General features: G+C 37.9%; 3 protein-coding genes across 3 annotated transcripts; all 3 read left to right on the top strand.

Annotated features, from left to right (window-relative positions):
- On the top strand, positions 1-2,506 carry LOC106155931 (uncharacterized). Its single transcript, XM_086998279.1, has 4 exons — positions 1-778; positions 1,107-1,278; positions 1,673-1,819; positions 2,002-2,506. The coding sequence occupies exons 1-4, from the start codon at positions 581-583 to the stop codon at positions 2,127-2,129; spliced, it is 645 nt and encodes a 214-aa protein (XP_086854405.1). The 5' UTR covers positions 1-580; the 3' UTR covers positions 2,130-2,506.
- A 2,323-nt stretch (positions 2,507-4,829) lies between these two features.
- Positions 4,830-8,309, top strand: LOC106155928 (uncharacterized). Its single transcript, XM_086997949.1, has 4 exons — positions 4,830-5,117; positions 5,447-5,618; positions 7,279-7,425; positions 7,607-8,309. The coding sequence occupies exons 1-4, from the start codon at positions 4,920-4,922 to the stop codon at positions 7,822-7,824; spliced, it is 735 nt and encodes a 244-aa protein (XP_086854075.1). The 5' UTR covers positions 4,830-4,919; the 3' UTR covers positions 7,825-8,309.
- A 307-nt stretch (positions 8,310-8,616) lies between these two features.
- On the top strand, positions 8,617-11,984 carry LOC106155930 (sushi, von Willebrand factor type A, EGF and pentraxin domain-containing protein 1-like). Its single transcript, XM_013530972.2, has 4 exons — positions 8,617-9,537; positions 9,831-9,999; positions 10,453-10,602; positions 10,788-11,984. The coding sequence occupies exons 1-4, from the start codon at positions 9,340-9,342 to the stop codon at positions 10,961-10,963; spliced, it is 693 nt and encodes a 230-aa protein (XP_013386426.2). The 5' UTR covers positions 8,617-9,339; the 3' UTR covers positions 10,964-11,984.
- Positions 11,985-14,801: the final 2,817 nt, after the last annotated feature.

Raw genomic sequence — 14,801 nt, 5'->3', positions numbered from 1 at the left:
CTAATTTGCGTGTTGAAGACGTTTTTATTTTGTTCTTCCTTTATTCAGAGAATATCACTGTTCACTTATTTATGAATCCTTCCAAGTATTAACGTCTAAATGTCTTTTTTTATTTGAGAGCAAACACCATTGCACCAGGCTCTCGTTTCACGCAATACTAAATAATCTTCTGATTATGCAATACCTCTTAAAGTAAAGTACCCAATTGCAATTCAAATTCACATATTTTCCACGAATCGATGGGACAAGTGTAGAAAAGGGCATTGTTTTCCTCGAAAAATTATCAATGTCCTAGGAGTACCTGGTCATTGTCGTGTACAAACTGCTGTCATGTGGTTCTCAAAGTTAAAGTAGGTCATGGAATCAACGAATTTTTGCGGAAATAATTTACGTGTGAAAATAACACTCAGAGTGATTGGCCCATACACAGAAATAAATCATTGTGACTGCAATTTGTCTCAGTAAGTGCAAGTTAGTGTTCTGTATAAATGTCTGTTTGGATTTGCTTCTTTCTGTTAAAGAACCGAGTTAACTCTCTTCTTTCACCTCCACGTGGACCAAGTCCCTGCCGTCACTGAAAATGAAGTTAGCTGCGCTGATGCTGCTGGTTGCTGTTGGAATCGCCTTCACTGGTTTAGGCTCCGAGGCTGTCACACCTCACCAAGTCATCCAAGCTCTGATGGGCGGCGCTCCTCCCTACTGGAAAATGATGTTTGCTTTAGACAGCAGCGGCGCCATAAGTTACTCTGAGTGGTCGTGCTCCATATCTTCGACCAGGGTAAGATACACTGGCTCCGTATTTTATTAAGAATTTAGTTTATTTTTGGCTTATATTTTCTTCCCCACTACTCCCTTTCAACTGCCATCAATGACACCAAATATTTTATTAAACAAACCTAGGTTTTATAGCAATGTTGAGTATGCGTGCTCAATGATAAGATATGTGAATAAGCTCACTGAAATGGGTTTTCCTGGCAAGCATCCGTTTGGGAAAGCTACTAAAAGCTTTTGCTTATTATAGCCCTGATTCACTAATGTTTCTTTTTAGACACTCATGCAACACATAGCAAACGATTTGATTTACCTTCATATAAATCGTGTTCCAGAACATCCTTGCCATCATCAACAACACTCCTGGCCTGAATAGTATTGCACCTTGGAAACATAAGATTGGTCTTGTACGCTTCTCTACCTGGGCATATGTCATCTTCGCCCTGGGGACTCACCCGTTCTACCCACAGAATGATGCAGCTATTGCCGCCGTGCCGAAAGGGCCGGGTAAGGTCAATGCATTGAAAGCAAAATTTAGCTCGTAATATTTACTATACTGTGAACTTGTTACACACACACACACACACACACACACACACACACACATACTTGCTCAGGTGCACCTATGATAGAAAAGTCTGGCACCCAAGCGCGTGCTTTCAGATATATAAACATGAACGGGTATGTCAGGCAAACGCACACAGACTGAAAAACTCAGTGTTATGTAAATTTCGACCTCTTTATCAATTTATCAAAATATCGTGTAGAATCACTGAGGAGATTGTTTACTTTCATTTATATCCAACCCTTTTACTTTGCTGTACGTGCTGCGTGGCACTAAACCGCATGTGTTTTAAACATATTTAATTGAAAGGTGAAAACGGGTTCACATTATTTACAGGTGGTCTGACGAATATAAATCATGCTTTGGCGTTGTGTAGTATTCAGCTTGGTACCTCTGGAAAACGCCTAGTCTGGATAATGACTGATGGACGCTTTAATTATGGGGGTGACCCGAAGCCCAGGGCAGATACTATGAAAAAGAATGGTATGTACTAAGACTAGACATCAAGGATATATGCTGTCTACCTTAAACAAAAGCTGTCATTATAATCATTTAAGATCGGGGAAGTTGGGACAAGGGTCTTTATTTTTATCATTATTCTGAAGACATTTTGTTCTTTATTCTTTTTTCTACTGTATAAATACGCGTCTTTGTTATTATTTCAGGAATAATCATTTGCGTCGTTGCTGTTGGCGACAATGTCAACTGGACTGTGATCAGCAGCATTGCCTCTTGGGTGTATATCCCGAGGCTCCGTCGTACTGTGAAATGTGTTATGAGCTACCGCACCTGAACGGTTTATTATCTTGCCTCACTGATATAACCTATACTGTCACCGGTGCAACAGCCAGTACTTCCCGTCGCACAGGCTGTTCCCTAAATATGCAGACAGGAGATGTGCTAATTGTATTTCCGTTAATTCGTACTATATTTGGAACTGAGTATCAAAAGCTGTGAATGTATAAATTATTAATTTACTGGTGAATTTGTGTATTCAGTGTTAAGTGTACACATTTCAACTGTTCAATTCCTTTTGATTTTCAATGTGAAACAATAAGCAATACATCTAGACAGTTGCACCTGTGCGATTTACTTATGTTCCAATGTTCCAGTAATTTAGTGTGCACCAGCACACATCCAGCAATTTGAATAAAACATTCTAATAGCTTACATTTGGGGTTCGGTCTTAAATATGCTATTTCTGTACTTAAGCTACCTGTAAACTTCACCTATTATCCGACATTTAAAGTGTGGGTTTTCCTCCAGTGGTAAATATCACGATTTGTTTCATTGAAGCATGTTTTATAATTAAAACCATTCAACAGCTTTCTATATGCTTTGAAAAATGCCGATCTTAATTTATTAATGTTCATTTCACGATACCAAAGGCAGGTTTCTCTACTAAATCAAATTATGACCATGATCAAAGATATGCGTTTTGTTTTATTCGGAACGTTTATATTGTCGCTTTATTACAGTCGTCACGTGACAATCGTTACGGAATCACCTCCAGGGCCCGGTGTAACGAAGCTAAGTTTCCGTGTAGTAGAAAGTCCGCCCTCCATATAGTTATATTGTTTAGGGTTTGTCTGACCTAAGTAGGTCAATATCTAGGGCGAGGATTACTTATACAAATGAATGGGAAACGTACTCTATATCATGGGGGATTCTCTGTCACTTTACACCGGTCCCACACATTGAGATTTCGTGTTCAATGCCAAGTAACGACGGCAATGTCGACTGTATACTACGTACAAATAGTGACAGTTTCCTGAGAATGTCCTCGTAATAAAGGAAGAAACGTCGGAGTTCCTGCATTTCACCCAGCAGATCTACGTGACAGTCCATGCACTCTTTAGGAAAATGGCAGTGTCAAATCTTGTTTAATTCAGGATACCCTTTCTTCAACTTGTGTTTACCTGAGTACAGCGTGTGCAAAATGAGTGCAGAGATCTTAAAATGTTGAATGAAAGATATGAATGAGATAAAGATATGTCTGCAAAATTAAAAACCGCGACCATGGATATGTAGGGATTTCTCAGGAGAATTAAAACGCCACATCACTAATAATAATAATAATAATAATAATAATTCATTCTTTTTTTCATACACCATTTTAGTCCTTGTCATAGATCACTGGATTATACCTTAAACTTGTAAGAAGTTCAGTTTACCAATTAAAGAGTTTTCCAGTACTTATTTGTTTGAATGTTTTGCGATGTAAATATATACAAGTACCATCATACCATCAAATTCCTCTTCTTGACTTGATAAAGGTCATAGGCCAACATTTATGATATGAGAACGACCTTGTGGCTTTCATTCTTATACATGTTCAAACCCTTTTGGAGCATAGCATTTCTCAATGGAATTTAACATAACGCGTAACCCTTCACCTAGCACAATTATTTACTATTTGCATAATATTTTTACAAAAAATGATCATTACTCTATTGCATTACTTGTGGACGGAAAACTCAGGCAATGATTTAGTATTAGAAGTTCACATGTTTTCATATGCACATCCAGGGCTTGTGAAAGATATAAAGGGATGTCGGTGGTTGTTTACTGCTTGGGAAAACGACATAATAATTTATTGTATATGTATGCAATTATATGTATATATTCTTTCTACCAGCTTTTTTGTGATACATGTTTATGTTTTATTCAAAACACTGTCACAGCACGTGTGCTTACCTTCGTGCTTCGTGTGCAAACTAAAAATGATGGAGAGAGCAAAAAGATGGCCGAAGAAGGCTTCATTTTTCCAACTTCACAGTCTTTGTGTAATAATAATAATAATAATAATAATAATAATAATAATAATAATAAATGTAATAATATCATTAATAAAAATAATAATGATAATAATAATAATAATAATAATAAATATCAAAAACCGAGTACGTCACTGTTGCCAGTAATATTTTCATGAAAGTTTTAAAAAACGTCTACTTTTTTTAATTTGCGTGTTGGAGACATTTATTTATTTATTTATTTTTTTTTTTTTTGTGCACAAGGCGCCCCTTCCTTCCTCCATGCTTTCTTTATTCAGGGAATATCATTGCTCACTTATTTATGTTTGCTTCCAAGTATTAACGTCTAAATGCTTTTTAATTCGAGAGCAAACACTCCACCAGGTTCTCGTTTCACGCAATAGTTAATAATCTTCTGATTATGCAATACCTTTTAAAGCAAAGTACCCAAATGCAATTCATATTCGCATTCTTTCCACGAATCTGTGTAATAAAAAATGTTAAAAAGACAATGTTTACCTCGACAAATGATCAATGTCTTAGGAGTACCTGATCATTGCCGTGTACAAACTGCTATCACGTGGTCTTCAAAGTTAAAGTGGGTCATAAAAACACGTACTTTTGCGGAAATAAGTTGCGTTTGAAAATAACACTCAGAGTGATTGGCCCATACATGGAAATAAATCATTGTGACTGCAATTTGTCCCAGTAAGTGCAAGTTAGTGTTCTGTATAAATATCTGTTTGGATTTCCGTCTTTCTGTTAAAGAACCGAGTGAGCTCTGTTCTACCATCTGCACGTCCACCAAGTTCCTGCCGTCACTGAAGATGAAGTTAGCTGCGCTGGTATTTCTGGTTGTTGTTGGAATCGCCTTCAATGATCTGGGCTCAGAGGCTCTCACACCTCACCAAGTCATACAAGCTCTTATGGGCGGTGCTCCTCCCTACTGGAAAGTGATGTTTGCTTTAGACAGCAGCGGCAGCATAAGTAACTCTGAGTGGACGTGCTCCAAATCTTCGACCATTGTAAGATACACTGGCTGCGATTTTATTAAGAAATTAGTTTATTTTTGCCTTTTCTTCCTTTCAACTGCTATCACTAACACCAAATATATAATGAAACAAATCTAGTTTTTGTAGCAATGTGAAATGTATAACTATGCATGCACAATAATGAGATATGTGAGCATGTTCACTGAAATGGGTTTTCCTGGCAAGCATCCGCTTGGAAAAGCTGCTAAAAGCGTTTGCTTATTATAGCCCAGATTTACTAATGTTTCTTTTTAGACATTCGTGCAACTTGTACGTACACATAGCAAACGATTTGATTTACCTTCATATAAAATGTGTTTCAGAACATCCTTACCATCATCGACAACACTCCTGGCCCGAATAGTATAGCACCTTGGAAACATAGGATCGGTCTGGTACGCTTCTCTACCTGGGCACAGTTCATCTTCGCCCTGGGGACTCACCCGTTCTACCCACAGAATGCTGCGGCTATTGCCGCCGTGCCGAAAGGGTCGGGTAAGGTCAAAGCATTCAAAACAAAATTTACCTCATAATATTTAATATACTGTGAACTTGTCACAAACACACACACACGCACACACACACACACACACACATTCGCTCAGGCACGCCTATGTTAGATAAGACTGGCACCCACATAATAGGGATGTTATATGACCGTGGCGATATGATGCTCACTGAAGCCTGGCCAATTAGCCAAGCTTCAGTGAAGATCAAGGGCAACCTCGAGCCGCTACCAAAAATGTCTCGACATTTCTGCTTAGCGTCTCTCGGAAAACTCGGATTTAACCTCGATTTAGTCTAGAATTTCACGACTACATCTTGGTTAAATCAGTCGAGGTCTCTTAAATGCTGAAAGCCAAAGACAGAGTGATCATGTGACCTTCTTGGCATCAAGAGAATAGTGACGTTGCTTACGTTATATTCCTACCAGTAGACAAATTAAAAATCTCTCACACTCTTAAAAAAAATTAGCATAAACTTTTCACGTTTAACAATTATTATTTATCATTTTATTACATATCATATGGGTATGGTTTGAAAACGGGAATTAGTTTAAATTTAAGCCACACGTGTATTCAAAGTATTTGTAAATCTTAAACTTTTTAACGAGGGTTGTGTTAATTACCTTTTGTTTTCAAACTGTGCATTCTTCCTCTGTATCAGATATATCGGTAAAAATCAAATGTTTTTGAACTTGCAATTACATGTAGCACAAGAATACTCTGAAAACCAGCACATGTATATTCCGAAACCGCCTCGTAGTAAAAAATGTCACCGAAACGTAGAATTATTACTCCTGTGGACTTGAAATAAACATCCGTTTGATTTTGACTATATTCCGTAACCGCCTCGTCGTCAGAAATAACAATAAAAAACAAGAATTATTACTCCCGTGAACTTGTAATAAACATCCATCGATTTTGACTATATTCTGAATTGCCTCGTTGTCAGAAATATCACCAAAAAATAAATTTCTTTCTCTTTTGCACTTGTGAAGAATTAGTTTGACTATATTCCGGTCCGACGCTGCTTTTTTATCACAAATGTCACTAAAAAGTAGAGGTTTTGCCTCGGGACCTTTTTCCGCAGCAGTTCCAGCTAGGTGTGGCTCAGCTGAGACTCGCATGGTCAGTGTCGACAGTTGATTAAGTACCTTTCAGGCCAGTTGAACGTCCACGACAAGTATTTAGCAAAAATTGACCAAATTGGTCAGACATTACGTAAGAATTTGGCGGGAGATGACTAGCGCACGTGGACGAATTTTTTTCGTATAACATCTCTAGAGCGTGATAAAGGGTCACTTTAGGGGTGTTTTAAGATGAAATGACTGTTTTTTTTTCTCGGTATGCATGTCAAATAAAACACTGTCACCCTCTCGCGATATATACCATGAACACCTCTTGCTGACGCGATACGCGAGAGGTGTCATGGCATATATCGCGAGAGGGTGACAGTGTATTATCTCACACATAAATGTGTACAGGTATATCAGGCACACGCACACAGACTGAAACACAAACAGTGTTATGTAAAATTCGACTTCTTTATCAATTTATCAAATAATTGTGCAGAATCATTGAGGAGATTATATCCAATCTTTATACTTGGCTGTCTTTTAGACACAGTAAAAACAAGTTCACATTATTTACAGGTGGTCTGACGAATATAAATCATGCTTTGGCGTTGTGTAGTATTCAGCTCGGTACCTCTGGAAAACGCCTAGTCTGGATAATGACTGACGGACGCTATAATTATGGGGGTGACCCGAGGCCCAGGGCAAATGTTATGAAAAGGAAAGGTAATTTTAAAACTAGAAATCAAGGATATAGGCTGTCTACCTTAAACAAATGCTGTCATTATAAACATTTAAGATCGGGAAAACTGGGACAAGGGCCTTTATTTTTATCATTATTCTGAATGCATTTTGTTCTTTATTATTTTTTCTGCTGCATGAATACACGTCTTCGTCATTATTTCAGGAATAATCATTTGCGTCGTGGCTATTGGTGACAATGTCAACTGGACTGTGATCAACGACATTGCCTCTTGGGTGTATATCCCGGGCACCCGTCGTTGGGTGAAATGCGTTATGAGGTACCACACCTGTGCGGCCTATTATCGTGCGTCATTGATATATTATCCTACACTGCCACGGGTGAATCAAACAGCATTTCCCGTTACAAGGGCTGTTCCTTAAATATGCAGACAGGAGTCCAGCTGCAAATGCGCTAAGTTTGTTTCCGTTAATTCCTACGATATTTGGAAATGAGTATCACAAGCTGTGAATTTATTAATTATGACTTTACTGACAAATTTATGTTTTCAGAGTTAAACATAGAAAAAAAAGTTCAATTTCTGTTACTTTTCAATTTGAGACCATAAGCAATAAATCAAGAAATTTGCACATGTATAACTTCTTTCTATCCCTAATGTAATTTACTATACATCAGCACACATCGAGCGATTTGAATAAAACAATGCGATAGCTTAAACCTGGTTTTCGGTTTTAAATATATTATAACTGTACTCAAACTACCAGTGAATTTCTTTTATTATCCGAAATTTTAAGTTGGGGTTTACCTTCAGTGGTAATGTCGTTATTCGTTTAATTGTATGCTATGGAAAACCTGTATTGTAATTTATGAATTTTAACTTCACGATATAAAAAGCGAGTTCCTTTCATAAAATTAATTCACAAGCATGATCAAAACTTTGTGTTTTATTTTATTTGTGAGCATATCTGTCAGTGCTTTATTGCAGTCGTCACGTGACAGTCGGCAACGAATCGCCGCCAGGGCCCGGTTCCACACAAGGCGATTCCGTGCCGACTGTCACGTGGCGGCTGCCATACCACCAGACGTGTCCCCTGCAGTGACAGTTCCATGATGGTGTCCTTTTGATAAAGGTCGAAACGTCGGAGTATCTGCAAAAACGTCCACCGGATCTACGTGATTGTCCAATATTAGAGTTTATTTATTTGCCTTTAATTACCAGTGATATTTTAATGAAAGATTTAAGATTTAAGCGTCCTTTTATTTAGAATGTGTCGAATGTGTGTGATTAAAACGGTTTTTAAATTTTGTGTTAACGTTTACAAGTTGTCCCGTCCATTACCTTCCTGTAAAGAGCGTCATTACCCGTATTTTTCTTCCACGAACGTCTCAAATGTATTTCAATTGAATCAGTTTACATTGCAAAAGGAATCGTGCATGTATCGTATCACGCAATTCTGAATAGTCTGTGTAGGTAATTTGAGTAAGTTATCGTAAGTAATCTGTCTCTGTAATACCTTTAAAAGTAAAGAATTCAACTGCAATTCAAATAGCATACTTTCTTTACTTTCCATGTATCTATGGAGCAGGTGTCAATAGAAGAGATGTTTACTTCAGCAACATGCCTAAGTTATAAAGGAATACGTAATAATTATCTTGTATTCCCCGCTTCAATGTCGTTATCAAGGTTTTAGTAAGCCATGGAATCACGTATTTGCACTAAAAAAAGGAATGTGTGAAAATAACATTCAGAGTGGGGTAAGCCGATTGGTTGACCCATAGACGGAAATAAATTATAATGAATGCAACCTGTGTGAGTGAGTGCAGGTTGCTTTTTTTTCTTATAAGTATTTGTTTGTACGTCTGTCTCTCTGCCAAAAATTCGAGGTAGCTTCTCCTCTATCGTCATCACGTCCACCAAGTTCCTGCCGTCGTCAAAGATGAAGTTAGCCGCGCTGGTTCTGCTGGTTGCTGTTGGAATCGCCTTCAATGAGCTGGGCTCTGAGGCTCTCACACCTCACCAAGTTATTCAAGCTCTGATGGGCGGTGCTCCTCCTTACTGGAATGTGGTGTTTGCTTTGGACAGCAGCGACAGCATAAGCAGCTCTGAATGGTCTTGCTCCAAGTCATCGACCAGGGTAGGATAAACTGGCTCCACTATAATAAACAATTTAGCTTGTAGCTTGCTGGGGAATTTGAGAGCACATATTTCTGTATCTTTATAATTATAATTACTAACATTAAATAAGAAAACAAATCTGTTTTGAATAACCATGTTAGATAGATAGATATATAGATATATTGATTGCTAGATATATAGACCGTACAAAAACAACGATACCTATACGTGTTTTTTTTTCTTTTTTTTTTTACACATTTGTGCAACGCAAAGCAAAACATTTGATTTATCTTTAAATAAGTCTTGCTTCAGAATATCCTTGCAATCATCAACAACACCCCTGCTCCGAATAGCATAGCCCCTGGAAAACATAGGATTGCTCTGGTACGCTTCTCTACCAGGGCAAGGCTCATCTTCCCCCTGGGTTACTATGATAACTACCCTGCCAATGATGCAGCTATTGCTGCTGTGCCGAAAGAAGGTAGGCCCCACTATTGTGCAAATATCGTTGTAGGTCATAATATGCACGCACTCATATGGACGCAAGTGCACATGCAGTTACACACAGATGCGCGTTCATGGGTGAGCGGCATATCTGGAAAAGGGGCTTTATTTAAGGGATTTAGTGGCCCTTTTTCACACAGACCTAACTTGTACATTATTTGTAAGACCAAAGACTGCTGGACAAAATTGCCATGATGTGGAAATGGCAAATGTTTACTTGGATGTATGTAACCATAGACACGCACAGAATCCAAGATGGCAGTCGTGGTTTCTGCAATTTTTTTCTTTAGATAGAAAAAAATTGATCATCGTTTCTAGTTCGACCTTTTTCATATTTGGGGAGGGAATTAAGTGTGAGCGACAAAATTCAATATTAATTGTTCCTAAAAATCGAGGCAGAAAGATTGAAACAGTTTCACTTCATTAACAGGTGGTCTGACGAATATATACCATGCCTTGGTACATTGTTATATTCAACTTGGTGACATCTCTGGCAATCGCCTAGTCTGGATAATGACTGATGGGTACTATACTTATGGGGATGACCCAAGACCCTTGGCCACGCTTTTGAAAAAGAAAGGTGCGTACTACCGCTACTCCAAAGGCAGAGTGTCTATTGGCTAAAACGAATGCTGTCGGTTAACATTAAGCCATTAAAAAATTCGAGGAAGCCGGGTGGCCAGTAATTTATGTACTTTACTTGATTTTATTCTGCACGTTTTCCCGTATGTATATACTATAAACACTTGTTTTTCCCAACTTCAGGAATTATCATATGTATCGTTGCTATTGGTGACAATGTTGACTGGAGTGTAATCAACGCCATGGCCTCGTGGGTGTACATTCCGAACATCGGTCGCACTGTGCAATGCGTTATGAGGTACCAAACCTGTACGGCCTACTTACTTGCCTCGTATCCTTTGTTGATACGGGTACCATAGCCGGGACTTCCCATCGCCCAGTCTGTTACCTAAATCTGTAGACAGGAGTAAAGTTGCAAATTTGGTAGCTTATTTCTGATCACTCTCTATGGCAACTGACGTATCGCATGCTGTGGATATATTTCGACTTACTTTACCGTTGAACACTTGAATTCACAGACAAATCTAGATATTCCAATGGTGATGATTCATTTATAATCCTTTTTTTGCGTAGGACATTTCGATAGGTCGTTTCTTTAAGGAGTTGGTTTTAAGACCTTTAGTGGCATATCTATATATTTGCAAACTTATGTTTTTTTTAATATATATTTAATGTAATTTGATGTACCCCGGTACACATTGTAATGTAATGTACACATTTTACAATTTAAATATACAATTTATATACAATTGTTTTGTTATATGGCTACGAGGATGGGTTTGCAACTGTTTATCCTTTAATCACCGTCTCGACATGCGTGATCACAAAAATATCCCATTCTATCTTGTCTTTTCACTGTTCAGTATCTCCTTTTGAGGTAGAATAGAATATCAACTCCAAAGCGTTATGCTCAAAATCCAGTTTGCATTTGTTTTAAACGTGATGGAAAAAATACATATTGACTGTGAAATAAAAAATCAAATCAAATTTTAAATGTTATATTCCATCCTTGTCTAGTGTTAGGACAATTTTCAACTCGTTTACTCTTGAGGAAGTTATCTTGCATTCAATAAGTTGTTTCGTTATTACTAACTTGGTTTTACTTTATATACCACTTGCAAATAACGGAGGCGCACGTAGGCCATTAACTTAACAACATACACCCTTCTTAGCCTATGCGATGGTGAGTCTAGATATTAACGTGACCCCATTTGGCTGCCATATGAACACGAACGTTACTGTGACGTCAACGTTCGTCGTCTCACATTTCGGCCGTTAGAATGGAAAGTAATGATTTGCACAGCAGAGATATCCAAATACCACCAAACTCATGCTCTTGCCTTGATAAAAATAAAAAGGTTGAAATTGAAGATATGACAACGATCTTGTCTTATTCATTCCTATGCTGTCCCCATGCACAGGTCCTATGCTGCACAGGTCATACCTATTCTCAGTTGCATTAAAAGTAAACTTCCCAGAAACGCGTTAGTTTGTCCTTCACTAATACACTTTAAGATCCCCAAACACCTTTAATCTTAGTTTTGTGAGACAGAATGTTGGTTCTTTAATGCATGGTATTCGAAATTCACAGCGTTACATGTTCTTATACACGTATTCACATCCAGGGATTCTAACGTAAATGACAGGATGTTTGCTGTTTAAGAATACGACATCACGCGTAATTGGATATACATGATATGCAATCATATGTATATATTCTTTTAACACTGCTATTTTTGATACATGCTCGTGTTTAATTCAGGACACTGTTACGTCAAAGTTTGTTTACCTGAGTGCTTCGTGTGCAAAAAAAAAAAAAAAAAAAAAAAAAAATAGAGCTAATATGAGATAGCTGAAAACCAGGTGTTAAGTTTTCCCACTTCAAACTTCACGGTATTAAGAACTTTGAGTAATAAAAATGATATTTTCAAAAGATGAAGGAAAGGAAGAAAAACCAAGTTCATATCTGTTACCGATAATAATTTCATGAAAAAAAACGTCGATTGATATTCGCAAGCAATTCCTTCAATATCCCTTGTGCAAAGAGCACTGTTGCCCATATAAGTGCTACTTACGTCTTAAAATGTACTCTAATGGAATCACTAGCGCACCAAGCGTTCGTTTCACTCGATGGTAATCATCCCGATTATGCAATCTTATTATCTTATTGTAAAAAATGTGATTGAATAATTCATTTCAACTTGAAGAATGTATTCGATTACAATTCAAAACCACATATTTTCAACCAATCTATGGTGCATGGGTGTCAATAACAGGTCTTCCCAATTAATAGACACGGCATCGAATGACCCCGAATTCACCGGTAGATTGGACCACACTACCCGTTTTCAAGGTGTGCGCCAGTACGCATTTCAAAATATCATACCACGGAACAAAATCTGAGATGAGATGCACTACTGTCCAACCCCGCTTAGAATCATCACTATTACATCGCGTACCAGGCAAGAGCGGTGTCGCGTCTGAGACTTCGAAGCGCGCACTGATACACACCTTGAAAACGAATATTTTGGTCCGATCTACCGGTGAGTTCAGGATCATTCGATGTCTGGTAGTTGAGTAGGCCTGAATAAGAGTGATGTTTACTCAGCAAAATATTCGTGTCTTAAAGGTTTAATTAATAATTGTCCTGTATTTTGTTGCTACCATGACATTTTAGAAGTAATAGTGGGCTATGGAATCACGTGTTGTGCAAGAACAACAACTCACGTTTTAAATATCACCGAAAATAAGATTAAGCGATTTGTCTATACAGGCAAATAAATCATCAACATAAATGCACCCTGTGTATCGAGTAAGTGCAGGTAATTGTTTTGTATACATAATTGTTTGGACAATAGTCTCACAATGAATGGTCCGAGGTGTCTCTTTTTTGTATCATATGTGGATCCATCTGATTCGACATCTCATACTCTTTTTACAAATGAGCACAGATATACGATGGGTTTTGAATCATTTTTAAAACTGCATTTTATTATGTTGAGTTCATGGTAGATTAAATAAAAAATATGTATATCATGATAAAATATCATTACCATAAATGAGCAAAAATGTTAATTAGTTTGGTAGTTGGATCATAAATGAAAATTACCAAGCGATGATTCAAATAAAATATCTCACTGGTGTGAGAAGCATACTTTTGTTTAATTTTTTTGGCTATTATTCCAACAATTCCTCGCCCTCACCTAGCTGTTTAAGCATGTTGAGCACACACACACACACACACACACACACACACACGAGAGAGAGAGAGAGAGAGAGAGAGAGATGGTGGAGGGAAAAAGCTGGGTCGATGCCACAGATATAATTCTGAAAGTTTTATTTACTAGGCCTAAATCATATCTGTTGACAAAGTCCGAATTTGCTTCCGGAATAAACAATGCAACTTAATTAAAAAGCATAGCTTTTCATATAGTCATATGCTGGAAGTAATTTCATATCATCCAAAGCGTCAGACAGGTTTCCATTATTGTTTTTAATTCGACGTCCTGTATCAAGGTAGCACTGAAATTAACTGGGTGATGCAAATATAATAGCTCACTGGTGCGAGAGGCCTTCTTTGGTTGAATGTTTTTGGTTGTTTTGGCTGTTATCCCATCACTGTGTCGCACACAAACACACACACACACACACACACGACCAAGAGAGAAAGAGAGAGAGAGAGGGAGAAAGGGAAGGAAAAAAAACTGATAGCTAGATCGCTGCCACGGAAAGAATAATATCATAGATTTGATTTAACTGAGCAATACAAATATAATATCGCAATGTTGTTATAGACCTTCATGAACTCTGGTTGAATGTTTTTGGCTGTCTGTCACTATCTCGCCCCCATCCAGCAGTTTAAGTAGCGCACACACACCACAAACACATGAGAGAGAGAGAGAGAGAGAGAGTGAGAGAGAGAGAGAGAGAGAGACTGAATTTCATCAGATTCCTTTTTCGTTATAATTAGGTCAATTCGCCGGCTAACATTGCAATCAATATTGACATTCATAAAGTTGGCCTGAGTTTCCTTTACCACTTTACCTCAATACTAATATTTGTCAAGCTACGGGTGTTTTAATGGAAGTCCCGATATGTAAGTTTTCTAGGTCAAATATAAAAGCACACGTTTCATGCTGAACGAAAGAAGCCGATGAGACCCGAAAACGGCGAGTGACAGTAAACGGGGCATCGATA

Source organism: Lingula anatina, chromosome 10, assembly GCF_051362555.1.
Source record: "Lingula anatina isolate TDL-2025a chromosome 10, LinAna3.0, whole genome shotgun sequence".
NCBI lineage: Eukaryota > Metazoa > Brachiopoda > Lingulata > Lingulida > Lingulidae > Lingula > Lingula anatina.
Note: the sequence above shows the minus strand (reverse complement) of the source record. Positions and strands in the feature narration are given on the sequence as shown.

Excerpts from the sequence above, each read along its gene's own strand:
- LOC106155930 (XM_013530972.2), top strand. The coding sequence starts at position 9,340 with ATGAAGTTAGCCGCGCTGGTTCTGCTGGTTGCTGTTGGAATCGCCTTC. Across the intron at positions 9,538-9,830 it reads GCTCCAAGTCATCGACCAGG|AATATCCTTGCAATCATCAA; the intron begins GTAGGATAAACT and ends GTCTTGCTTCAG. Across the intron at positions 10,603-10,787 it reads CACGCTTTTGAAAAAGAAAG|GAATTATCATATGTATCGTT; the intron begins GTGCGTACTACC and ends TCCCAACTTCAG.
- LOC106155928 (XM_086997949.1), top strand. The coding sequence starts at position 4,920 with ATGAAGTTAGCTGCGCTGGTATTTCTGGTTGTTGTTGGAATCGCCTTC. Across the intron at positions 5,118-5,446 it reads GCTCCAAATCTTCGACCATT|AACATCCTTACCATCATCGA; the intron begins GTAAGATACACT and ends AATGTGTTTCAG. Across the intron at positions 7,426-7,606 it reads AAATGTTATGAAAAGGAAAG|GAATAATCATTTGCGTCGTG; the intron begins GTAATTTTAAAA and ends TCATTATTTCAG.
- LOC106155931 (XM_086998279.1), top strand. The coding sequence starts at position 581 with ATGAAGTTAGCTGCGCTGATGCTGCTGGTTGCTGTTGGAATCGCCTTC. Across the intron at positions 779-1,106 it reads GCTCCATATCTTCGACCAGG|AACATCCTTGCCATCATCAA; the intron begins GTAAGATACACT and ends ATCGTGTTCCAG. Across the intron at positions 1,279-1,672 it reads CGCCGTGCCGAAAGGGCCGG|GTGGTCTGACGAATATAAAT; the intron begins GTAAGGTCAATG and ends CATTATTTACAG.